General features: G+C 39.7%; 1 protein-coding gene across 1 annotated transcript; it reads right to left on the bottom strand.

Moving 5' to 3' along the window:
- Positions 1-2,459: 2,459 nt before the first annotated feature.
- Positions 2,460-26,196, bottom strand: LOC109405425 (uncharacterized). Its single transcript, XM_062857825.1, has 5 exons — positions 26,166-26,196; positions 13,367-14,064; positions 13,036-13,271; positions 12,831-12,962; positions 2,460-3,504 (listed from the first exon to the last, which is right to left on the bottom strand). The coding sequence occupies exons 1-5, from the start codon at positions 26,194-26,196 to the stop codon at positions 3,348-3,350; spliced, it is 1,254 nt and encodes a 417-aa protein (XP_062713809.1). The 3' UTR covers positions 2,460-3,347.
- Between the last annotated feature and the right edge of the window lie 1,294 nt (positions 26,197-27,490).

Below are 27,490 nucleotides of genomic sequence, written 5' to 3'. Positions count from 1 at the left end.
TAGATTACCACGGGTGGGGTCTAGCTGTGGATCGGAACGAGGGGGCAGACGCTTGTTGCCTCGCCGGAAAGTGCTCCGTTGAGCAACGGGATGAGTGGACTGTATTCCAATGCAGCGGGTCAGCAGCCTTGGTAGTGGAATCTGGATCCAGGCGGTGCTCTTTTGGTGGTTGAAGGAAAAATCCGATTTCTACTCGATTTCACGTTTATTCGCGATGTGAACTTTTCGATGTTTCCAAAAAAACTGAAGCGCTTCGCGCGGTATGGGGATCTTTATATACAAGATGATTCATTAGTGTGAGTGTAGCAATTATGAGGCATTGGCTCCTCCCATCTCCATGGGAACACAAACAAACGAAACAAAAACATGAAAAATCGATTGGTGACTACACGGAAAAATATTATAACCCAAAGAATAAGTTTTAAAAACTCAAATTTGGCTAAACTGCTTAAAGTTTTAACTCAAAGTTGGGTTGTTTTCTCCCTCGCCCCACCGCAATGTTGTCGAAAACAAAGAGAGAAGCACCGACGCATCCGCTGCTCTTCCGTGGAAGAAGCCAAATTTGGGTTTTCTTGAATTTACCCAAATTTGCGTCATTTGAGGCCTCCGTTGGGTGAAAATAACTTACCACTGGGTTAATTTTTTTGCCGCTCTCAAACGAGAACTACTCACTCACCACTTTCGCTGTTTAACGCAAATTTGAGTTATTCCACGGAAGACCGGGATTGCGTCAAAACAACTTAAATTTGGGTTGATTTGTAGCTCAGTGTAGATGGGAGGAACCTTCTAGAAAGAAATACATTTGGATGGATGTCTGACTTAAAGACACTGTATGCTAAAGACACGAAATCTGATGATTGTTGCTGTTGATGATGATTGTCGCGTCATGACGATGATGCTGTCGAGCAATGCTTTTAAAGCGCGTTTGACAGGTCTCCTGCTCGATTGGAATAACATTGACAGCATATTTGGAATTCCAATTGGAACATTTCGTGTCTTTGCGTATAGTGTCTTTAGTCTGACTGTACTTTTGGCTTTGCTGATATGATTTTACTTTTCGATATGGGGAAAGGTATTGGCATTTCATTAACTTAACAACTAAGGTTTACAAAACAGGGGGAAAGTGGGGTAAAACAGAAAGAGGAAGGTGGGGTGAAACAGAAAGGGGATAGTAGGGGCAAATTGACAACATTTTCAAAAAAAAACTTGTTCATACAAATTAAAACAAAAACAAACGTTCGAAACCGAACATCATGTTTTGTTAGGATTATGTTATATTTTTGTTACAATTTTCTAGTCGGGTTTGAATGTTTCTTGATGCTTCTACTTGCATCATTATACATCAGCATGACGGTATAATTTGATGTAACATCAGAACTTTACATTTTCGGATCTTGATGCTCATGAGTACGTCCTTTTATATCAGCATGACGTTACATTTTGGTGTAACATCAGATTCTAACGTTTTTGATGTATCTCGATGCTCATATGTACATAGTTTTACATCAGTATGACGTTAAATGCTAATGTAACATTAAAGTCAGATGCATTGCCATGTTTTCATATGTCAAGCTGAAGTCAGAGTACATTAAAGCTACAACATAAAACGACAGTACTAAGTGTACTGATGTTGTTTGCTAATGCAATTTGTATTCTGCAGACATTGAGCATATTTAAGAGCTCAGGGCCCATATAGCCGAGGCGGTAAACGCACGGGTATTCAGCATGACCATGCTGAGGGCGACGGGTTCGATTCCCGGTCGGTCCAGGATCTTTTCGTAAAGGAAATTTCCTTGACTTCCTTGGGCATAGAGTATCTTCGTGCCTGCCACACGATATACACATGCAAAATGGTCATTGGCAGAGGAAGCTCTCAGTTAATAACTGTGGAAGTGCTCATAGAACACTAAGCTGAGAAGCAGGCTTTGACCCAGGAGGACGTTACGCCAAGAAGAGAGAGAGAGAAGAGCTCTCAAAACAAAGAAAACTTAAACAGAACCAATATTAAGAAAACACGAGGACCTAGAAGACAAAAAGGATCACCTTCGAAGCAGGCAGTTTTCGGATAAGTAAATAAAACTAATACTTTTTTTGGGTCAAATTTTATTTCACTTTGGAACTTATGCTTACAATTATAAAATTCTACGGAAGCAATTTACAATCCAAATCCATCGTTGAAGTTTATAGTAATACTCAGCGTAACACAAAAGAAAATAATTGTAAAACTGTTAAAACAAAAAACAAAGTTCCTCCTGTGAGTTATATTATGTTTGTATGTATAGTTTATTGATTTATTTTATGTGATAAACCGCAAGTCAGTACCACCGGTAAAAGTACATGGATCAATGAAAGTTTGATGCCGAGATCGCCACAAATTGTTTTGAAATGTAGAGTAATATTTTGCGTTTTTTATAACTTATAAGCATAAAACAGGCGAAGGGTATCGGAATTACATTCAATTTTAAAAATGTGAAGATGAGATTTGTATGCGATTCACAACGAGGCTTCGAATAAATTAGTTCACATCTTTACTTTGATAATAGAAAAGAGTCGTAATCGGCTAGTGGACTAATGGGGAGAGTTATGTTTCTAAAAAATGTGATAATACGGAGAATATTTTACACCAAATGTTTTTTTTTTTTCATTCCGCCTAATGTAACTGTTAGCTATATTTATTGATTGGCATCTTCTTTGTTGACTGTCGCGCATTTTTTTTTAAGAAATATGCATTCACGAATTTTATATTACTTATCAACGCAGAAACATTTGATAAAACGTAAATTCAACGTACATATTTTTGAGGTATCCATTTGGCATGAACAGCATTCGGAAGAAGTCTTATGAAAATAAGAAAATTTCAAAATAGAGAAAAGTACCGAAATTATTGAATGTATATCCCAATATTATTTACAGGAATGGTAATAGAAAATTAATCAGCAATATAATTTTGAATAACTAGTCTTTGCACCATAGCTATGTTTTATTATAATAACAAAAAATATAAACTGTACAATTTTAATAGAAGAAAAAAAAAGTTCACCAAATCATTTTCATAACATAATTGGCATTAAGATAAATATTTCATTAAAACAAAAAGAAATAATTAGCAATAAGGTAGCTAAGTTAACTTAAAATTAATGTTTTATTTAAAAGAACTACCTTCAAATATGGTTTGGATACCCTCTGCAACATCACACACTTTGCAATAAATACAGCTTGTTTCTTAAATGTTTCCTACTTTCTTCAACCTTTCCTTAACCAATAATGCGGCATTCTTCTCTTATTACAAATATTTTATCATACTCAACAAAAAAACAAGCACCACAGCATCTCGTCCTGCCCTCTGTTTACCGTTGTTGCGTTTGCTGAATAAGGGTTTCCCATTTGGCTATCAACTTGTGGGAAGAGGGCGCTTCCTGTGGATCCAGATCACAGAGCTGGGCTAGTGACATGGCCGGTCGCATGCCGCGCTGCCGATTCTCGAACTGTGGCGATGGGGTTTCCCTAGTAGAATTAGATAAAATATTTGCGTTATTTTTCATAAACATGTTCAATTAAGTAAGTAAGTAAGTAAACAATCTATATGCCGACGGGTCTCCGGGTGGTTTCCCCACCTTTGGCAATAGAACCAGGGTCTGCCTCTTTCAAACTTCTGGAAAAACTCCCTCCTCCAGGCATTTTCCTGAAACCTGACAGACCTGAACATCTCGGGAACCTCTTCAATAGCTACTTTTAAGGCTAGGTTCGGAACTTCGTCCGGACCTGGGGCCTTATCTACGCTGAGAGACCTTACTTTACCCGCAAGATCCACATCGGTGACCCTTTCCTCATCGCCATCCAAAGGAGGTCATGGACTAGAATCATGACGCAGAAAAAGCCCTTCGATTATCCCCTCCAACATCTCTGGAGATTGCTCTGTAGAAGCCATTACACCTCTCGTCTTGGCCATCACGATCCTGTAGGCATCAAACCACGGATTCGCATAGGCACTCTGACCCTCAAAGCAGGCTTTTTGCTTGCTCTTATCTCGGTCTTCAGCGCGGCTTTTGCAGCAGCGAACACCGTCGTACGTTTCGCTGTTCTTCAGATCGTGCACGCTGCATCCGCCGCCTAGCCCGTAGGCAGGTGCGGCGCAGGTCCGCAATCGCTTGAGTCTACCAGTAAGCCGGTGGTTTCCCATTTCTGGGTTGGATTCGCCTAGGCATAGTCGCATCGCACGCACGCTAGAGCACCGCAACCAGCTCGTCGCTGTCTAAGCCAAGTAGGTTTCGCTCACGGCGGAGCGCCTCCCTAAATACCCCGAGGCCTTGGGTTTGGCCTAGCCGCCTCTTCCTCTACTCGCTCCCTGCTGTTGTTTCTGCTGTTACTTTCCAGTTCGAACTAGGGAAATGGAACTATCTTGGCAGGGCTCCTATTTTAGGCACTTTTCTACTATATCTCAGCCAATTCCGAATCACAATTTTTGGATCGCGGTCATATACGTACGGTATCTGGCCGTGTACAAAATTTCAAGTCAATTGATTTAGAATTGACTGAGTTATAGCTAAAAGTGCCTACAATACTGGGCACTGCCCTAGTGGCTCCTTACCCTACCTGTAAGGCCTGGACTACAAAAAGTAACGTCAATAATCGACTCTGCATAGTTCCGACTAAAGGTACTCTTGGTACCGACATTAGCCATGTCGACATCTAGTATGGCCAGTGTCTCTAGCAGGATCTGACCCCGCTGGTTCGTAAAACGGCTTCCTTATTCTACGGCCCAGGCATTGAAGTCACCCGCTATTACCACCGGCCTTCGCCTGTCAGCACGGTCGTCATACAGTCTAGCATCTGCGTGAACTGATCGATCGGCCACCGCGAAGGCGTATAACAGCTACAGAAGACGATCTCGTTTACTTTGGCGGCCACGCAGCCCTCATGGGTAATAGACACCAACTCCTGGACGGGGTATTTACCTGTCGCCCATATCGCCGCCATTCTTCTCGACCAATCCGAGACCCAATTACCGTTGCCAGTGGGTACTCGGTATGAGTCCGCTATGATGGCGATATTCATCCCCCCTCAGAAACCGCCTGGCAAAGCAGTTGCTTAGCCGCGTCACAGTGATTCAGGTTCAGCTGCATTCTTGAAGGCCTGGCACCTTGGACCACCCGTAGGATGCTGCGCTTCAGCTCCAGGATTATCTCGCTCGTACGAGTACGTCTGACACTGCGAACGTCGGGTCCCAGATCCACGAGCTTGGCTCCGAGTGCTTCGACTGTTCGGTCTTGATGACGAGCGCGGCGCCTTTCTCGCGCTTTGCACTTACTCTTTTACGCCTTCTCGGTTTGGCGTCCCTGACTTCCTCGACCTGCGGCTTTTTTCTCGTTTTCTTCCGCTCTACCTTCGTCCAAGGGGGTCCTCCCCTTGGTTCGCACCCACTACACCTTCAGGACTACCTGCGAAAGCGAAGGCCTCCGTCTGGATAGACTTCGTAACGTTTACTTTCACAGGTTCCACCGCTGCTGCAGTCTTCACGAGTCTCACGTGATCCAGCTTGGCATTGTCCATCGACTCACGAAGTCGCAATAGGGCTGTTTTCAGGTTCTTACTGGTGTACTGCGCTGTAGGCCGGCGAGGAGAGGCAAATTTTTGGGGTTATGGATAGCGGTGCTAGCAGTTACATGAGCAACGACGGAAATGTGTTCACCTCGCTCAGTGAGGAAAGCGCTTCTGAAGTGACTCTAATAAATGAAATCAACCGGATGTGGGACTTATGTGCTGGGATTCATGAAAGAAGGCCATGGATGAATAAATGTCTTCGCACGAGGCAATCGGTACCTGGGAGTTGGTACTACTACCACCTGGCAAACATGTATAGGACGCAAATGGACGAATTTGGAAGGTTGTAGGTACGGCTGAAAGTGTGAGTCGTTACGTATTTGAAGAATAGCGAAAACAGCGATGTGCCGTGTATCGAATCGTCCATGTGGATAACATGCTAGTCACTGGTGCAGACGAAAAAGGAGCTACCCTACGTCTGTTACTTACCTTACCGGTCAGGCTAAGGCCGGGGTGGCCTCTGCTGTACATAGTAACCGCCTCCATTCCACTCGGTCCATGGCTGTTTGTCTCCAGTTCCGCACTCTGCGTAGGGTCCGCAGATCGTCTTCCACTTGGTCGACCCACCTAGCTCGCTGCGCTCCACGTCTTCTTGTACCGGTCGGATGACTCTCGAGAACCATTTTAGTCGGGTTGCTATCCGACATCCTGATGACGTGACCCGCCCACCGTAGCCTCCCGATTTTCGCGGTATGGACGATGGTTGGTTCTCTTAGCAGCTGATGCAGCTCGTGGTTCATTCGCCTTCTCCAAGTCCCGTCTTCCATCTGCACTCCGCCATAGATGGTACGCAACACCTTCCGTTCGAAAACTCTAAGGGCGCGTTGGTCCTCTGCACGTAGGGACCATGTTTCGTGTCCATAGAGGACGACCGGTCTAATCAGCGTTTTGTAGATGGTTAACTTCGTGTAACGGCGAACTTTGTTCGATCGTAGAGTTCTGCGGAGTCCAAAGTAAGCACGATTTCCTGCCACAATGCGCCTCTGAATTTCTCTGCTGGTGTCGTTGTCGGCGGTCACCAGTGAGCCCAAGTACACGAATTCTTCAACCGCCTCGATTTCATCACCGTCGATATGAATTCGGGGTGGCGGGCGCGGTGATTCCTCCCTGGAGCCCTTTGCCATCATGTACTTTGTCTTCGACACATTAATGACTAATCCGATTCGCCTGGCTTCACTCTTTAGTCGGATGTACGTTTCCGCCATCGTCTCAAATTTACGAGCAATAATATCAATATCATCGGCGAAACCAAGCAGCTGAACGGACTTCGTGAAAATCGTCCCACTCGTGTTTATCCCCGCTCTTCTTATTACACCCTCCAAAGCAATGTTGAACAGCAAGCACGAAAGACCATCACCTTGCCGTAACCCTCTGCGAGATTCGAAGGGACTCGAGAGTGTCCCTGATACTCGAACTACGCACATCACTCGATCCATCGTCGCCTTGATCAACCGTATCAGTTTATCCGGGAATCCGTATTCGTGCATAATCTGCCATAGCTGTTCTCGATCGATTGTATCATACGCCGATTTGAAATCGATGAACAAGTGATGTGTGGGCACGTTGTATTCGTGGCATTTCTGCAACACCTGGCGGATGGCGAACATCTGATCTTTTGTAGCGCGTTCACCCATAAATCCAGCCTGATATTGCCCCACGAACTCTCTTGCAATCGGTGATAGACGGCGGCATAAAATTTGAGAGAGTATCTTGTAGGCAGCGCTCAGTAGTGTGATCGCGCGGTAGTTCCCGCAATCCAACTTGTCGCCCTTTTTGTAGATGGGACACACGATACCTTCCATCCATTCCTCCGGTAATACTTCCTCCTCCCAAATCTTGGTAATGACCCAGTGTAGTGCTCTCACCAGTGCTTCTCCACCGTAGAGAAGCTCGCTTGGTAGTTGATCTGCTCCAGCGGCCTTGTTGTTTTTCAACCGGCCAACCTCCTCCTCAATCTCTTGAAGGTCAGGGGCCGGAAGTCTTTCGTCCTGTGCACATACTCCTAGAACTGTTACCACGCCACCTTCGGTACTTGCAACGTCGCCATTGAGGTGCTCATCGTAATGCTGCCGCCACCTCTCGACCACCTCACGCTCGCTCGTGAGAATATTCCTGTGATTATCTCGGCACATGTCGGCTTGTGACACAAAGCCTCTGCGCGAGCGGTTCAGCTTCTCGTAGAACTTTCGTGTGTCCTTAGCGCGGTACAGCTCTTCCATCGCTTCGCGATCTCGTTCTTCCTGCTGGCGCTTCTTCATCCGGAAGACTGAGTTCTGCCTGTTCCGCCTCATTCGCATTCGCTCCTGTAACGTGCCTCATTCGCTCTCGTACGGTGTTGCAGCATTCTCGCCCATGCTGCATTCTTCTCGTTTTTCAACTGTTCACATTCGCCGTCGTACCAGTCGTTTCTGTGATTCGGAGTCGCGAAGCCTAGTGCTGTAGCCGAGGTACTACCTATGGCGGATTGGATGTCCCTCCAGCCATCTTCAAGTGTAGCTGCTAGCTGCGCCAAGTTGCTCTTCCGTTGGTAGGGCCACTGCTAACTGCTGCGCGTAGTCTTGAGCCACTTCTACGTTACGAAGTTGCTCGATGTTGAGCCGCGGCGTTCGACTTCGACGCGTGGTGATAACTGTCGAAAGTTTTGAGCGCATGCATACAGCGACTACGTAGTGATCCGAATCTATATTCGCACTGCGGTATGTGCGGACGTTGGTTATATCTGAGAAGAATTTACCGTCGATTAGAACGTGGTCGATTTGGTTTTCTGTTTGTTGGTCGGGTGATCTCCAGGTGGCTTTGTGGATATCTGTGCGGGGGAAGAAGGTGCTTCGGATTACCATACCATGGGAGGCTGCAAAGTTTACGCATCGCTGGCCGTTATCATTCGATACGGCGTGCAGGCTGTTTCTCCCGATTACCGGTCTGTACATTTCCTCCCTTCCTACCTGCGCGTTCATGTCGCCGACAACGATTTTCACGTCACGCGGCGAGCAACCATCGTATGTTTGCTCTAACTGCGCGTAGAACGCTTCTTTCTCGTCATCGGGTCTCCCTTCGTGTGGGCATTGGACGTTGATGATGCTGTAGTTGAAGAAACGGCCCTTAACTCCCAACATGCACATCCTTGCGTTGATCGGCTGCCACCCGATCACACGTTGTCGCATCTTGCCCAACACTATAAATCCTGTTCCCAGTTCATTGGTGATGCCATAGCTTTGGTAGAAGCTAGCTGCTCGATGCCCGCTTTTCCACACTTTCTGTCCAGTCCAACAAAGTTCCTGCAACGCCACGATGTCGAAGTTGCGGGGATGTAGTTCGTCGTAGATTATCCTGTCACATCCTGTGAAACCTAGTGACTTGCAATTCCATGTTCCATGTTTCCAATCGTAGTGCTTATTTTGTCGCGTGGGTCTTTGCCGATTGTATCGAGTCGTATTTTCTCCTATGTTATTCGCAATGGGGATTTTTACGGGTGGCTTATTGGACCTACGCCAACACTCCTGTCTCGCCGGAGGGCCATCGTGCCAGTTCTGTTTAACGTCCCAACCAACACTGGGACGACTACGCTGATGGGGATACTACCTTGGGTCTAGCTGGGCGTGGTGCAGCGTTTCTTACTCAGCCGCTGGATGCCAGAACAGACGCTGTTTGAGCCGCACCTCCTTGGTGAACAGACACTCGGATCGTACCTCCTCAATCTAGCTGAAGTCAGAAGGACAACAGTGCCCAGGCTGCACTACCAGCTAAGCACACAACTCTGAGCTGGCGGTCTTTGTCATCGCTTGACCCGTGGAAGCATGAGGTAGGAACTTGTGAGGACCAGAGCTATATTGGACGCTCTCCTTATCGACTCACCGTTTTGCAGCCCAAGTCTGTGGTCAACTAAAAGAGCATTTCGACGTCTCAGGAACGCGAAGCATTTTTGGGCTTAGAGATTACCAAATATTTGGAAGGTGTACAGCCTGAGATTGCAATCATATCAAGTGGTTGATTTTAATGCTTGGTATGCAGATAGCCAAAGAATCGTGAACACCGATGGATAATGGCTATATCAAGGACACGACCAGCAGTGAAGCGCCATACTCGAAGTCTCGTTGATGCTCTAATAAATGTCGCGGGGAAAAAGTTCGGCGAACCATCCGAGAGAGACTGAACAGCGGCGAAGTGGATGCTTCGCTACTTGAAGCACACCGCTTAGCTTGTTGGAAGATGAAGCTTGGAGGTTCGGGTGGAGCTAATCTCAAAGCATTCTCCGACTCTAGGGCTGGAGATCCAAAAACTAGAAATTCGACTACTGGAGTTGCTTTCTTTGTAGGAGAAGCTTTATTCTGGGCGAGGCAGTGCAGTACCAGGACTCCGTCAGCCTGTCGTGCACGGACGCAGAGTACGAGACACTGGGAGGGATAGATATTGTGTAAGGGGGTGCTTGTTAGAGGATCTAGGAATGCCATATGACCAGCAAGAGGTCCACGCACATTAACATAAAGGAGTGCTTCATCCGTGACCTTTGCGAGTGAGGAGTTGTCAAACTAGAATACTGCCCTAGCGAGGAGCGTTCAGACGTACTCATCAAACACTTGGGGTTTTTAAAGTACCATGGTATCGAAACTTCAAGGCTTCAAGGCTTATGGCAGCTGAAGGTAACCGTTGAGAAAAAATAGAGAACACAGCGGTGCACCCCCCTTCAGCCTACACAGGTACATGCCTTGGTGAAGCGAGCGGTATATTATTCTGTTTTGTAGTGAGTATGGAATATACCGGATTATTTATCTCCCAGCCGACGCTGATCCACTGGCGAACTTGTTCGCTTTGACCCATATAAATAGCCTCTTAGCCATTACCAAAGGTACAAATGTCCCAAATGTAGAATATCGTGCCTCTGCTGCTGGCTTCGTGATATCCGAAGGTGGGACTCGAATTGGGACAATTTGAAAACCCCTGATGGGTACATAAAAGCTCATGGTATTTGTTAACATTGTCATGTACAAGAGGCTTCCATTTGAAACTTTTGCTAAATGTACGCAGGATCAAATATTTCACAAGGAATGAACTCAATGAAAAACATCTATTAGACATTATTGAAAATTCGATCGAGTCAATCAAGATATTAGGGCATTGGTTTCTTTTGACGTTGAATAACGTCCTTCGGCAACATATAGGGGTGTAACTTCAGAAAACCGAAAATTTGAGCATGTAACGAAAAGTGGTTAGATTTTGACCGCTAATAACTCTGTCATTTCTTGATGGATTTTCAAAATTTTTGCATTGATTGATCACAAATTTATCTACGCATCGAATCTATCTAAGTTTACTATTGATTATCAACAAAAAACTATTGAAAATTTGAGAATAGTGAACCCATGTTTTATCCAGCCAATCACGTTCGAGCACAGTTTTGCACTTTTCCGTCGAGCGCCTGGCAGTATAAAAGCTATTTCTTCTTCCCGTCTTCCTTCATTCTTCATCAACACCTCGTGGGGAACGCATCGGCAGAGAGCTGTGCAGTTTGCTCCGTTTGCGTTTTCCATCAGTATGCTTTGGCAAGCCGAGCGCGGTGGTTATTGGCTGTTACGCTCTCATACGCATCGTTGTACGCGGCGCCAGTAGAGCAATCAGCCAGTTCAAACTGGTGCGCGGCAACAACGAGGGCTTGCTTTTGCCCCGAGTTTGCGCAGCATCGCCATCGCAAAACCCCCATCGAAGTCAACGCCACCGATGCCGTTCTGGATTTGGTTGGCATAGCTACCGATTTTCACCTCATGCAATAATTGAACGATTATTGTACAACAAATAAAATTAAACAGCCTTTCTAAGGGCTTCAAAAATGTTCCCCACAAGAGTGATCCGAATAATTTTCCTAGACGATGCGTCAGGTCACAAATGTGTCAAAACCGGCTAAGTCCAAAACCACAGCATACACTTTGCAAACGGAGTAGTGGAAATATATTAGATTCTAGTAGCATCCTTGATCCTTCGTTTATGGAAACATGTTAAAACGTTAAAACCAACTACTACGCAGGTCAAGTTTAGTCTTGTCGCGTCCATTCAAAATTTCAAAAACCAGCAAAAACAGTGATATTGTGCTAGAGGATCTGAAATCTGCATCAATCTGGCGTCAAACACTGCTCAAGCAACAACTCAAAGAGGATTTTTCGAGGATTTGACATTTCCTCGAAATGTGAGGTATTGACCAATCCAAATTCCTATGTGGTAGTGGTTTGTGTTCAGATTTCCCGTGTTAATCTATCTGTAAGAACTTTGTAAACATCTTTTGTTCTCGCGTATATGGATAGGCTTGCATTAGGTTTCGTGAGACATTTTTTGGACAACTCAATGGAGCCTAGAGATGCTTCCTCCACCACCGACCGATGCTGACAGTATTTATAACCATGTAGTTTGTCGGATAAACTTTGATTATTTATCTACTAATAATAATTACATAATGATGAAGTCGAGTCAAGTACAAGACGCTGAAGACGATCTTACAGTTGAGGTCGAAATACGTATCTGTCAAAAGATGCAAATTCTTAGTGGAATTAAAAGGGTACTGTTCCTTTTAACCCTATTTTCATTTTATTAAATAATTGCAATTTCAAAACAGTAACACCAACCGATTCCAACCAATCTTCTGAGCTTGTTCCACAAACCTTTATCGGCATCAAGATGCATGACATGGCGACAAATCAATCTTCATTAACAACAAGATTGATCAATCACCATCTCCAATCAAACCAACAGTTCTTTTCAGGGCCACCGAATTTTCCGCTCAAGGGTTAATTATCGAATTCATAGGGTTCGTTCAAATATTACGTAACGCTGAGGGTGGAGGGAGGTCTGGAGCTGTGTTACGCTTCATACACAATTTCAAAATATCCCATATAGAAGTTGTTACGTGGGGGAGGGAGGGGCTCGAAAACTGCCAAATTTTCAATACGTAATATATGAATGAACCCATATAACAAACTTCCCTATAAATCGCTGTCTACAATAAAACTAAACCAAATCAAAATTTCGCATCATAGTCTTTATCAATGTTAATTACAGCATTCAATAATCGAAACTAATGCATAAACGGACGTTATTCAACGTCAGACTTGCGGTCGTGTCTAGTATACAACCCCTCCAACTTTTTAGTCATTTAATCTTGTGTACTGGCATCTTAAGTCGATCATAAGAAAGCGATGTATAGCATTTTAGGAATAAAACAGAAATTTATATATAGAACATACCTCGGGGAAAGACTAGAATGCGTCAATGCTTCGCAAAGCTCGCCTATCGATTTGGTGGACCGTAACTTTCGTGTGGAAGGGTACACGTTCGTGTCGAAGTTGTCGTCGTCGGAGATCTCCTCCGCCGAATCGCTGAAAATTCGAATTAAGAATTAGAAACGTTAGTTTTTTCTTACAGGTTGCCCGTGTGCAAATTTCATACAACCTGTCGTAATTCAGCTCCAGCAAATCGGACTGCGAAGCGTTGCGGTTCTGTTTGCGTAGTCGCTTCAGTTCGGATTCTCGGTTCTTCAAATCGCGTAGTTCTTTCTGGATTTTTTCTTCGACTGGGACGTATCCCCGCCGGATGGGTTTTCCGTTGGAATCTCGTTCGATTACCGGTGGAGTGGAAATGGCTGTAGGTGGCAGTAGGATGTGTGTACGGTTCAGCTCTATCGGGGACTGTTTCAAAAAGAATTAATTAGGGATTTTCCACTAGATATAGTATTGAATTGCATTCGAAATGCGTTTTGGAATGATCATCCTTTACAACTCACCGCATGCTGTTCAGATTTAACCGCTACATGGCTATTGGAAATGGCAGCACTAATGGGACTACTGCTACTATTGTTAGATGGAAATTTGCCCAACCGGCCTCGAGAGGCGATAAACTTTTGCATCAATCCACGTTGATTTGGGTTCACATTGAAACGGCGGTTCGGTGAAATTTGGAAGAGCTGCGGCGTGGAACGGGCACGGGTCAACGCGTTCGACTGAGGCAAGATGAATTGACGACTGCCGTTAGTCAGCGTGGTGGCAGTACTATCGTGGCCATTTGTACCGTTTATCTGATTGCTTGCCGCTTCCAGTTTGTCTTTCAAGTTGGACACCGACGGCGAGTGCACTGGACTGGGCGAGAGCGAAAGTCCGGAATCGTCCGAGTTGGCCGACGAGAGACAATCATCGTTGGAATCGTTCAGCCGGTGGCCCTGGCGTAGTTCCTGCTCTCGTCTTGCTACCTCGTTGATTTCCTCCTGTATTCGTTTGAGGGGGTCTTCGGTCTGCAATGATAGAAAGAGATCAAGATAGTGGTTTAAGCACAGGTTTAAGCCATCGTAGAGGTTGCTTCGTTTATTTTTTGGGTAATCATCGATTAAGCATAATGTTAACCTAATTATAGACTGTGGTAGTTTTATTTTCAGAAAGTACAGGTTTATTTCTCTGTCTTTTTTAATTAAATAGAGAGCTGAAATGACTGAAGCTTAATTTCTATTTATTTGCGGTACTTTCTGACGATAAATAGTTAGAACATCTTTAAAATGTGATTGTAGAAATAAAAAGACAAGAAAACAAGAATAAAGAAAACAGGAAAAATTGAAAAAAAACCTTATCTAATACATAGGACTAGAAGGAAATTAGACAAGAGAATCTAATAGGCAATATTCAAGGCAAAAAAGTCGAGAAGATAAGATAAGGGTTAAGGAGATTAGAGAACAAGATGACCTAGAAGATTAAAAAACTTAGAAAACGAAGATTACAAAAACACAAAAAATTAAAACTGCAAGTAGACCCAGAAAACATGAAAACAATAAATCGTAATCAGTAAATGAGAATACACAGGACCAGAGCAAGAAGAACCACAAAAAGCAAACTCCTTGAAGAATAGAAAATAGAAAGACTTACAACATACGATATCCTAAACTAAAAGAATACCAAAAAGGCGAGAGGACTTGAAACAAAAAGACTATGAAAAGAAATAAGCATAGTAGCTTGGTCTTATTCGTCGTCTTCGTCTTCGTCTTATTATTCAATCATTAACATCGGCACTCCCGTAGCCTTCGAAGTAGCGATGGCGTCTTCCAGAGACCCTTGTAGCATAGACACAATCTGTACTTGTGTTCTTGACGGACTCGATCGACCAATGGAATGGAACGAAGCTACGAATCTTCGAATCATCCAATGTCGGAGCTACTTAACGTAGGGATAGGGTGCACCAGCAGAGGCTTTCCGTCTGAGTCCGAGGACAACATGATTTGGACCTCGATGTCGAGCTTGCATTTGTGGTACGAATCCGATAAATGAATATTATGATGCCTTGCCTAATTTAATGCTGTTTGAGCAAAACTTTGTTGTTTAAGTTGCAAGAAATGGAGATAACAATAACACAATTACCCAAAGTTTTGCTCAAACAGCATTAAATTAGGCAAGGAATCATGATAGCCACGCTTTTTGCATCATTCCATTGCAGAAACGGAGAAAGTACCTTCTTACCATACAAAAATTCAGCTCATTACTACAATCTAGTACTTCATTGATTGCGTCCCATTGGTGGAAATTCGTCCTGTTTTGGGCGCAAAATAAACTATAACCAAACATGTTTTTACACACGTGTTTCTACGTTATTGAAATTTGGATCACTAGCTTTGTTATTGGTAGCATAGGCATAAAATGTGAAATCATCTAGAGAAAAGTGCTTTTTTAGTTTAGGAAAATATGCAATTCTCAGTTGAGCTTTAATTTATTTTTATTTTCCATGCTATCGCTTCAGTTTGCAAATTTTGGCTGGAAAATGTATTGATATTCTGCAACAGAACATTTATCATTGGACAATCTGAAAAATACTGCTTAAGATCAAAATTAGCTCTTCACATTTCGATCTGCAACATCCAGAAATCGAAAGATCTGAAAATTACTGCTCAAGATCAAAATCAGTTTTTTCATACATTCATTTATAACATCCGAAAATTGTAAGATCTGAAAACTACTATTAAAAATCAAAATTAGATCTTTCACACACTCATCTACAACATGGCGCGACCACCTTGGAAAACAGACATGAGTCGTAGTACAGTGGTAATGTCACTGCTCATGAATCACAAGGTCATATGTTCGATTCTGGTCGTGGCTATTTTTTTTTTTACTCTAATATACTGCCCCCCCCTCGCATGACAGTCCCATATGAATGAGAAACCCAGCTAAGATGGGACTGTTATGCGAGTGGGAGCAGTATATCTGTCAGATCATTTATTGATATTGGTTTGATGTTCCACAGCCCAGATCTCCCCAGATATTAGTTTGATCTTATAATATCTAAATGAGATATTATTATGTTCTTCCCCATACTATTTTTTTATCTTATGTTTGATCTTTTATCTCTTATGTCAAACCGAGTGTAAAAAAAAACAATAGCTAATTATGATCTTGAGTACTTCACTAAGTAGGATGGTATTGTGATATTATTCAGATTTTTCCTTCTATTCGGGTGGGGTACTTATGAACACCTGCAGAACCGAAACATAAAACTAGTGTCATAATACGAAGCATAGCTAGATTAAGGACAAGGTAATTGTAGTACACAGCTCAAATTTTCTCGAGCATAAATCTAGAGCACCGTCAAACGAGTTTGACTGAAAATGTAACTCAATTTTCACTGTGCGGGTGCAAGCATCAAGTTACATTTTCAACCAGATATGATTGATGGTTCTCTTGTAGATTTGCGATCGAAAAAAATGAAGCTATGTACTCCAGTGTTTATGCTACGAAGACTATGCTATGTTATGCCATACTGTGCAGTGAGGCGACATTTGACCGTAAACATCGAATTGATCCGTAACCGTGTGTGATCCATAACTGTGGATCCACGGTATTAATTTACATGAATAAGTAAAAATTTTAATGAGATCTTATTTCAAATTCAGAAGGATCTGGTGATTGAAAACTTGTTTTGTTTGACACGATATCATCAGAATATGACCCCTATTAATGGCGTAGTATTATCGATTGTAACATTAACATTCTATCAGTCATTTCTAATATGAACCTACACGAAGAAAAATTGTATGGAAATCGGATATGATATCCTCATAGATGTGCAGCATAACTATACCATGATTCAACTAAAAGATTAATGATGGACATTCAAGTGACAAAGAAAAGTAAATTTGTAGTCAAAGGACAACTACATGTAATATTTTTGTATAATTATATTTCAGCTTTTCCTTCTAATTATACACACTGCAGTAAAACAGATGTAGGAGGTGTTCACGACATCCCAGAGCAACAGGCATCGGGACTCAAATTGAATTGCATCGAGCAACGAATTGCGTCGCTTTTGGCTTCTCAGCTCTTTCCCTCGTTACCCGAGGAAAAATGATGGCATTGAAAAAATAAGGCATCCGATTGGAAAAACATTTTACTACATTTATTCTATCGGGTTTGGCATAATCTTTTGGCATAATGGTCAAATGGCATAATCTGGCATAATAGTCGTTTGGCAAAATGGCCGCTTGGCATAACAATAAGTGAAATGGCATTCATCATTTTCATGTATGATAAATATCTGTGTTATTTTCAAAACTATGTTTGATACGGGATTCAACAATTTGGTACGGAGCTACAATGAATCTTTTTTTCACGCGAGAGAACTTTATAAAGATAAAATATGTGACCTTCAACAGTAGAATGATCGTGAATTACTTCGGTTGGCTATATCTAACTTTATTTGTCTTTAATTTAGATTTTATGCCAAATGAACATTATGCCAATCGGCTATAATGCCAAACGACTGCTATGGCAAACGACTATTATGCCGAACGACCTAAGGTGTGAGAAAATTTTGAGTACTGTGGAACTCTCGTTATTTCCTTACGTGTTGGGAACCACTGAGCTGATCAGTAGTCTCTCCCAATACTGCTCGCTCACCGAAGGCAAAGAGTCTGCCTTTTGGTTGATGCACAAAGCAGTCAATTAGATTTAGAAGTTTTGTAACCGCCGTGCTGTAAACGTGTCGCGTCTTTATAATGTAGTATTTTTAGTGTAAATAAAGTCTACGTTTTAATGTGTTCTTGTTTACTCCTGGGATTTTAAATACACGACGATGTGTCACGGCCACCCCAAACCCCAGGACGTAACATTACGAAAGCGCAAATGGTGCAGTTTTAAAATATATAACTGCAGAAATAATCACCCCGTAGTTCGAATTTCAAAATATTTGGCAATATGTTTAGATTGAAATAACTATTATAGGGAAACTTTTGTATTCTGGGCAGTTTTGTTCTCTTCGTCATGGAAGGCTTTTTGAAACCTGTTGAATTCAACGTTGGCCTTAAATCTTTGCCAACCAAACTGAGCTATACGACCAAATTTCAGGCAACTTGGCCGATGAAAAACCGCTCATAAAGAAGAGAACAACCCTGCCGATAATAACCAGTCCCCCTAAAAAGACTTATTAAAATTCAAGAAAATTTAAATCAATTGACCATCAATTCAGACCATTACCCAGAATCAGCTAATCATAAATTTTGTGTCAATATGTAAGTACAATACGCAGGTAGATTTAACAAATATTTTGTTGATGATAAAGTCGAGTCAAGTACAAGACACTGAAGATGACCTTACAGTTGAGGTCGAAATACGTATCTGTCAAAGGATGCAAATTCTAATTCCACTTAACAGTACGTTACCCGATTTTCTTTTTACTTAAATATTTTGTGAATATAATTAATAGGGGTACACACGAAACAGATTAAATTGCTGCAAAAGCCATGATTTTCTGCTTATTTGAAATGTTTCATGATTTTGCGAATGGAATAAATAATCAAAGATTGCCTTGAAGATCGCGACGTTTAATCATTTTAATTAGTTTACGCTGTTAAGTGAATCCCCCTAATGTTAATAAATAAAGCATATTAAACCTATTTTGGATTTTTGAAATCAAATCTTGTGATCATCAGTTTTTGAAATGATAACAAAATAATACCTCAATTTGATATTAAATAAAAACAATTCGGAACGAAAACTTGTTTTGATTTCATTTTGTTATCAATAACAAAATGAGTTATCATTTTGTTATAGGTTTGTTCTCATTCCCTGCTCGGGAATACCTTGTCCTTAAATGATACCCTTCAGCTCTTCACATAAGCCTCAAAGATAGTAGAAGACAGATAGGCTTAAGAATCAAGAAGAACTAGTACTAACAAATTACAAAATTACAAAAAAAATGCAGTTGCATCAGCCACACTATTTATCATCACAAATAAATATAAGTTTTAGAATTTGCACAACTAAGCAAAATCTTGATCACATGACAAGCAAAACAACAAAATCTATGATGATGAAGACGACAAACCATGTAAGACACACAGGATTGGATTAGAACGCGACTCACGACTTAAAAAGTATCACACGCAATAACCGAAACGTTGGGGGAAAAAATAAATAAATAAAAATTAAAAGACAATATCAAAAGATAAAAAAAACGAGAAAACAGGAAGACTTGCTCAAGCTCATCTAGCTAAAGCGGTATATAATAGGGTATTCAGCGGGACTATGCTGAAGGTAGCGGGTTTGATTCCTGATTGGTACAGTAATTTTTCGGTAGGCGCATTTTTCTTGACTTCCTAGGGCAAAGAGTATCTTTGTGCCTGCCACACGATATACGAATGCACAAATGGTCATTTGCGGAGGAAGTACTCTGACATAGTAACGGTGGAATAACGAAAAAAAAACATCGACGAAGCGATGAATAGAAATCAGTAAGAAGAGTAAACAGACAGAAAAATAACAAACAAAATAACAAGAACAAATCATAAACGGTGAGAAGTACAGTGCCATAAAGACAGAAAACACAAGATAAGAAAATAACAAGACGACAAGAATTTATAAAGAAACACAAGAATACAACAAAAACGGCAAGAGAGCGATTATCTAATGCGAAAAAAAACAAGAATGTAAAAGAAGAGCAACACACGTGTCAAACAAGGCCACTGAAAAAAACACACAAAGTGAAGTATAAAGAAAATCGATCTAGGTACTGTTTCTTTTAAGTTTAATCTGTCAAGGGAGGCAAATTCTTAGTGGAATTAAAAGAAACAGTACCTAACTCGGTTTTCTTTTTACTTACAGGTATTCTACTAACATGCCCATGTTCATAATCGTCGCAATATTAAAATGACACCATGAACACAGAATTATGAACAAGTTCATGATAAAAATGCTACACAATTAAAACAGAAGGTATGAAGAAGAAGAAGAAATGAAAGACAGGAATGTAATAAGTAGAAACAAGTTGAACACTGGTACAAAAGCATGACAAGTTCATAACAAAAAGAACACAAACAGACTACGAGATGAAAGGCAATCGGAGAATGGCTAGAAGATAAAATAGTATGGCGACAGAAAGATAACAAAACAAACAAGATAACGACAAGAAGATTAAAAGAGGACTGGAAAAGTATTGAAAGATGTTGGTGACACTATTTGAAGACAGCAAAAAATTGACGAGAAATGACAAAACACGACTACCGTATGAACATGAAGTAAGATTACACAAGTATCTCAACACAACAAGAAGATAATAATGTTAAAAAAAACAATAAGAAGACAACTAGAGGACTGAAGGGTAACGGCAAAAATATGCTACGGTTATGATAAAAAAAAACAAGTTTATGGTTAGAATACGGCAATAGCAAAACAAAAGAAGTGGAAAAAAATATGAGTAGGCAGTAAAAACAACAACAAAAACAACAAGCAAACAATACCGTGATTTCGGGTGAAATTGATCAGTGGGGTGAAATTGATCGACTTGGGGGCCATTTTTATTTGTCAAAAATAAAGCTTTAAACTTTATATAATTTGTAGAAAATGACCATCATCTGGCTCAAGTGTTGTTGAATGATGAGTTTACATGTTTTATAGCCAATTAGTCACACATTTTTGTATTAAATTCATTATTTTCCGAAATTGCGTGTTAGGCGAACAACAACAACAAAGACACTTTCAAACTTTTGTTACCGTAGCAGTATCGCACATGGAATAAATATGCGAATGAATGATTATAGCTGCAAAGTATGCAGCTCCGTCATCAATCAAATCTCCGTGCGATTCCGTCATAAAAATTTCTAAAAATATTGAAATTTATGCATAAAATTGTAATTTTTTTGAAGTAATGACTTATTTAGTATGAATATTGCATACTTTCAGGCGTTTTCTTAAGATTCATTAAACTTTAAGTTTAAATAATTTAAAACTTACTAAACTTGTAAAAGTTTAGTTTTTCACAGTCTGGGGTGGGTAGTTTGGATGGAAAAAATATTATCATCACTTACAAAGGCATTTCACTGACTGATCAATTTCACCCCGAAACTAAAATTTCAGATTTTTTACTTTAGCTGATATTTATTACAATAAAATGATTTGCAGTAAAAGTTTCGACCTCGTTGACTGATGAAAACCGTGGTCGTACTTGTTTTAAAGCATTGAGATTGACCATATCGATAACTATTCAAAAATAAGAAGCACAAACTGTGAAAAGTGATCAAATTCACCCGAAATCACGGTACGATAATTGAAGACTTGACGAATACACAACAAACAGAAAACAAAAACATGAGGAAGATAAGATGACAACCCAAGTAACCAGTAAGCATTTAAAATAGCATTCCTTCAGCATTATAGTAGCCTTTACGACAAGGCGTATAATGCTAATTAGCCGTATATGCGCCTATAGTGCTACCTCACAGCAGGTTTTGGAAAAATAACGGGCTGCCTTAGTGCTATCCCTTCAGGAACGTCGTGACGAACTGTCAAAGAAGCGTAACGCCTCGTCAAGCAAAAAAAAAAAAAATAGATTGACGTCTGCTCTCGTTCTCTCAGCCTGCTTCCCCGCTTCATCGTTCTTCCATATTCCAGCCGGTGCTAGGTCGTACTTTTTTTTGCTGATTTTTGTAGTGATATAGGTTTGAACTTACGATCCGGAGATTGATTAATCATATCTGCTTCGGATTCTGTTGCTCCTGATCCACGATGCTAAAGCTGTCCCGGTGGCGTGCGTTGATTTAATCGCCAATATAAAGAATGATTCGATAACAGCTTCAAATTAAACATCCAAAACTTGTTTTCATTGAGATATTTCATTGTGGTAGAGCATTACGATCCTTTCTTTTAAATATCTGTGGAATAAGATTGTTTCTTCCCTCTTTCAAACAATCCTATGATTCACCAAAGCATCCACCTATTTGGCACATATTTTCCGACGAAATGATAAATAATTGGTGATTCTTTGATGGACAAGTTCCCAATCCAATCCAGCTGCAGTAATGTTTTCTTTGGTGTTTTTGGATGAGTAGGGGAAAATGAAGAAACAAATAAGATGCACAAATTTGTAAACAGAAGCATAGGTTCTGTAAGAGAGAGACATAATGTGTTGCCTAATGCGTAACATATCTCCCAACCTTTTTGCTCTTAGCATTTAAAGAGCAGTTGAAAAGCATTCTGTATGCTCCCAAGTGAAACCACTTCAAGCAGTTGAAATGCTAATTAACAGCCTCAGGCCTGGGAAGGCCCCCTCTGGGTCTCCTCTCCTCAACTTGACAAGTGTAGAATTAGCTTTAGTTAAAATACACAGAAAAAAAAACCAAAAAAAAAATAATAATTAACAGCCGAAAGCTTTTGAGCAGCACAGCTTATGCTAACTCAAGGCAGCTATGCATTCGAACTGCTTAGGGCAGCAAGCAGTTTAAATGCGTAATACGGGCTGATACACGGCTTATTTAAATGCTTAGTAGTTACCTGGGAATGACGGTATGAATGTGACGTAAATACGCCAAGAATACCATAACAAATTATTACAACTATTGTTAGAAATAACAATAGTTTTTATAATTCTGTTATAAGGATTTTTACATGGTAATCTCCATAACAAAATAATATTAACATTTGTTATAATTTTAGTAACAAAATTATATCAAAACTTGTTTCATTTATTCAAACAGATGTATAACAACATTTGTTATATTATGCATTATAATATAATTAACTCTAACATAATTTCGTAACACGTTTATTGCAATCTTTTTCATATTTTTGTAACAAAATTACTCCAGAGCTTGTAAGATTTCATGTGTTGTCGCGAAAAAGATGGATAATTTTTGTTATTTTAGTCACTCGAGGCAAGAGATTTATAACAAAACTTGTAACGAATTTATTCTGAAATGTATAACAGAGCTTGTTAGATATATTTTTTCAATGATTTCGCAAGTTTAGTCTAACAAAATTTGATATAATCTTGTTATGATTGTATCTCAACTTGTTATATTTTTTGTTTTTATTGGAACAAGTTTTGTTAGATTTTTTTGTTATTTTAACTACTAACGGTACCTGTTTTATAACAACCGTTGTTACAAAAATCATTGTCAACCTGTAACAATTTTGTTTTTCCCATCTAGTCGGGTAGCCCTCCAAACCCCCTGAATCGTCTTGAAATGCCTTGGTACGCCTTAAAACCCCACTGAAAAATGACTGAAATCTTCTCTTAAGCACAAAGAGTAGATCTTTTTCTGTCAACATGTGTAGAGCTTTTTTTTTCAAGTATTCAGTTGCATTGCCCATCCTGAAATTGTACAACTCTGCCTTGAAACGGCGTGAAACTCATTTGGAACCCCTCCCTAATTTCTTTCAGCTATGGAAACGCCTGGATTGTTCTGATATATCTCTGAAATGTGAAAACATCCTTAACTTCCGGAAGCCATTTTCCAAATCTCTCTGAAACTCCCTGATATTACCTAAACCCTCTCAAAGGCTTTGAAATGCATTGGCATTTCACCTTCTGAAAACTTCCTGAAACCTACCAAACCCCTCGGAAACTCCCATAAAATTTGAACGGTTTAAAATTTCGAATACCGTCGGACCACCAGAATCGGTCAACATTGGCATGAGCTGGCATAAGGATGCGTTTAACATTTGGGTCCCAGACTTCCGGTACGATTGTTTTATTTTTCTCAAAATAATTTTATTCCAGGGAATCGAAACTTAATGTAAGAAATGACTTGATGATCCTAGAATTAGTCACGAGTAAACAAATAAAAAGAGTAAGTAAGTAAGTAAGAGTAAGTAAGTAAGTAAGAAAAAGTAAGTAAGAGTAAGTAAGTAAGAGTGAGTAAGTAAGTAAGTAAGTAAGTAAGTAAGTAAGTAAGTAAGTAAGTAAGTAAGTAAGTAAGTAAGTAAGTAAGTAAGTAAGTAAGTAAGTAAGTAAGTAAGTAAGTAAGTAAGTAAGTAAGTAAGTAAGTAAGTAAGTAAGTAAGTAAGTAAGTAAGTAAGTAAGTAAGTAAGTAAGTAAGTAAGTAAGTAAGTAAGTAAGTAAGTAAGTAAGTAAGTAAGTAAGTAAGTAAGTAAGTAAGTAAGTAAGTAAGTAAGTAAGTAAGTAAGTAAGTAAGTAAGTAAGTAAGTAAGTAAGTAAGTAAGTAAGTAAGTAAGTAAGTAAGTAAGTAAGTAAGTAAGTAAGTAAGTAAGTAAGTAAGTAAGTAAGTAAGTAAGTAAGTAAGTAAGTAAGTAAGTAAGTAAGTAAGTAAGTAAGTAAGTAAGTAAGTAAGTAAGTAAGTAAGTAAGTAAGTAAGTAAGTAAGTAAGTAAGTAAGTAAGTAAGTAAGTAAGTAAGTAAGTAAGTAAGTAAGTAAGTAAGTAAGTAAGTAAGTAAGTAAGTAAGTAAGTAAGTAAGTAAGTAAGTAAGTAAGTAAGTAAGTAAGTAAGTAAGTAAGTAAGTAAGTAAGTAAGTAAGTAAGTAGTAAGTAAGTAAGTAAGTAAGTAAGTAAGTAAGTAAGTAAGTAAGTAAGTAAGTAAGTAAGTAAGTAAGTAAGTAAGTAAGTAAGTAAGTAAGTAAGTAAGTAAGTAAGTAAGTAAGTAAGTAAGTAAGTAAGTAAGTAAGTAAGTAAGTAAGTAAGTAAGTAAGTAAGTAAGTAAGTAAGTAAGTAAGTAAGTAAGTAAGTAAGTAAGTAAGTAAGTAAGTAAGTAAGTAAGTAAGTAAGTAAGTAAGTAAGTAAGTAAGTAAGTAAGTAAGTAAGTAAGTAAGTAAGTAAGTAAGTAAGTAAGTAAGTAAGTAAGTAAGTAAGTAAGTAAGTAAGTAAGTAAGTAAGTAAGTAAGTAAGTAAGTAAGTAAGTAAGTAAGTAAGTAAGTAAGTAAGTAAGTAAGTAAGTAAGTAAGTAAGTAAGTAAGAAAGTAAGTAAGTAAGTAAGTAAGTAAGTAAGTAAGTAAGTAAGTAAGTAAGTAAGTAAGTAAGTAAGTAAGTAAGTAAGTAAGTAAGTAAGTAAGTAAGTAAGTAAGTAAGTAAGTAAGTAAGTAAGTAAGTAAGTAAGTAAGTAAGTAAGTAAGTAAGTAAGTAAGTAAGTAAGTAAGTAAGTAAGTAAGTAAGTAAGTAAGTAAGTAAGTAAGTAAGTAAGTAAGTAAGTAAGGAAGTAAGTAAGTAAGTAAGTAAGTAAGTAAGTAAGTAAGTAAGTAACTAAGTAAGTAAGTAAGTAAGTAAGTAAGTAAGTAAGTAAGTAAGTAAGTAAGTAAGTAAGTAAGTAAGTAAGTAAGTAAGTAAGTAAGTAAGTAAGTAAGTAAGTAAGTAAGTAAGTAAGTAAGTAAAGTAAAGTAAAGTAAAGTAAGTACTAACTGTTGAATAATCGGCAAATCACCCTATATCAAGAAAATATAGAAAAAATCTGACAATGTCGATAAAAATATGGCATAACGATGACATGAAGATGATGTAAGACAAGAACAAAAAGTTGACAAGAAGATACATAAAATTACGGGGCCATGTAGCCGATAGTGTCAAATTAGCTTTAAGTTAAAATACACATAAATAAAATTTAAAACATATAGTCGATGCGGTGCTAGTTGGGACGTTACGCCAAGAAGAGGAGGAAAAAGGACAACGCGAATATGACAATCAGTAGAAGATGACAATAATACAACGAAAAGACACCTAACGGACGGCCAAAGAAAAATACAAAACAATTATACAATAAGACGATAAGAAAACGGGAAATACGTAAAACAAAACGCTAAAGATAAAAGAATACATTAATGTAAGGATAAAAAAAAATATCATAAGCAAAGTAGGGAAGATCACAAAAGACAAGACAAGATGCTTCATCATATAAATACCAAAAAAAAAAATCAATTTACTGAAGCGTCGCAAATATGCAAGTGGCAAAGAGAGAGAAAAAGTTCACCCCTCATTCAGTGTCACGGACGGTGACCTCGATCAGATGCGAAGGTGTTGTTGGGTAGAAAAAGGCAAAAAACACCGTGCATAATTCATCATGACGTGTAGATCACAAGATCATCATCCCATGAAAATAAGCTAGGTATGCATTGCCTATACATACAGCAAGGAAACCATAACAAAAGCACTGTTGTTGAACGCTGTGGTTGCGGCCTATATCACGTTCGCCGGAGGAGAAATTTTCGAGCGGATCGTACCTACCGGCTCAGAGATGAACCAGTGGCACTGGCGGTGTAGTATAGGACCTATATCTATCTATATTTTGCAGACCAGACGGGCGGATTCAACTTCGACTGCATCGTCACGAAACAGACCTTTGCGGTCGATGATCGCGTACAACACCATTTTGCTACTCTATTCTTTCGCTCTGTTCACGCCCTAGCTGTTGCAGTTTGCAGACTGTCGGGGCCAAAAGAAATTTCTGCTACAACCCACCTGAAAGAGTTGGTTCTTTTTTTTGCAGCTGTTTGTTGCCACTCTCTGGAGCTGAATGCGGGAAGTATTTTGATAGAGATGTAACAATTTTCAAACGCAAAGCATTTCAGGTAAAATGAGTGTCGTTTGTATTTTATATTTGTTAGTTTGGCTGGATTCTGAAATCAAGATACTGAACTCTGCAAGTGTTCTGTGAATCGTTGCATGGTTCAAAATTCTTCAATTGCAGATTTAGGTATCTAACTTTTCAAAGTTTCTGTCATAACTTATCTAGCTCATCTTATCAAAATTCTTGAAATGATGTCTCTTAGAATGAGACATTCAGAAGATTTAGAAATAGACTTTATTTTTAAAGTTTATACAAAGTTCTGAAGCATCATCTGGATTCTGAAACAATAGTATGATCTGCTTTTCAATTGTATAAAATTTTTGAGATGAGTGTTATTGTGTAATTCTTGTAGTATTATTTCAATTTGGCACAAATCTAGTAAAAAATAATCACTTCAAAATTATAAATTCATCAGCTTACACGTATGAAAGCATGCGTTTGAACTTTTATCTTCAGTTGTTTGATTTTTGAAAAGCTATGCTGGTGAGGTACCAAATTCTATAACTATTAGAAGTAGGTCGCAAACTAAACATGTTTGAGAATTCTGACGCTGACGCTGACGCTTTTGACAGAGGGCAGTCTGACCAAACAGTATGATAGAAGCACGATTAAATATACCTACGTTTGGAACGGAGTCGAAGAAACGATGGGTTTGACGAGGAGTGTAGAGAGGCTTTCCAGCAGAAGAACGTACCCAAGCAACACGACTTGTTTCAAAGCCAGTACCAGCAACATCAGTGCAATTTATTCACTGTTCAAATTAAGGACAACAGAACACAATTGCTTCTTCTTTGAAACGCAAAAAGCGCAAATTTTAAATCGTTATGCAACTTGTGCTAGGGGGAATGATAAAAAAATGAAAAAATATATTCAGACTCAAACCATGGACACCAGGAGTATTAACCACTCACCTTACATACTACACAAGAAGCTCTGTGGAGGATTTGCTGCTCAATGCACCATAAAAGCCACTGAAGTTACGCGTTACTTCATTGTTCCGTCTTTGCCACAAGTTAGAAAGCTGTCAAAATTAAAAGACGCGCAAGTTTTCCGCAACACATTTGGAACCTAATGTGAACAAACAAACCAGAGTAA

This window comes from Aedes albopictus, chromosome 3, assembly GCF_035046485.1.
Source record: "Aedes albopictus strain Foshan chromosome 3, AalbF5, whole genome shotgun sequence".
NCBI classification, from domain to species: Eukaryota; Metazoa; Arthropoda; class Insecta; order Diptera; family Culicidae; genus Aedes; species Aedes albopictus.
This window is presented reverse-complemented; position numbering and strand designations above follow the sequence as displayed.

Bases quoted from the DNA above. Each gene is read 5' to 3' on its own strand.
- LOC109405425 (XM_062857825.1), bottom strand. From the start codon at position 26,196: ATGGTGTTGTACGCGATCATCGACCGCAAAG. The intron at 14,065-26,165 runs GTCTGTTTCGTG...ATTAAGCTTCAG, and splicing joins CGCGATCATCGACCGCAAAG to TCATTTCAGCTCTCTATTTA. The intron at 3,505-12,830 runs GTATGTTCTATA...TAATTCTACTAG, and splicing joins CATTCTAGTCTTTCCCCGAG to GGAAACCCCATCGCCACAGT.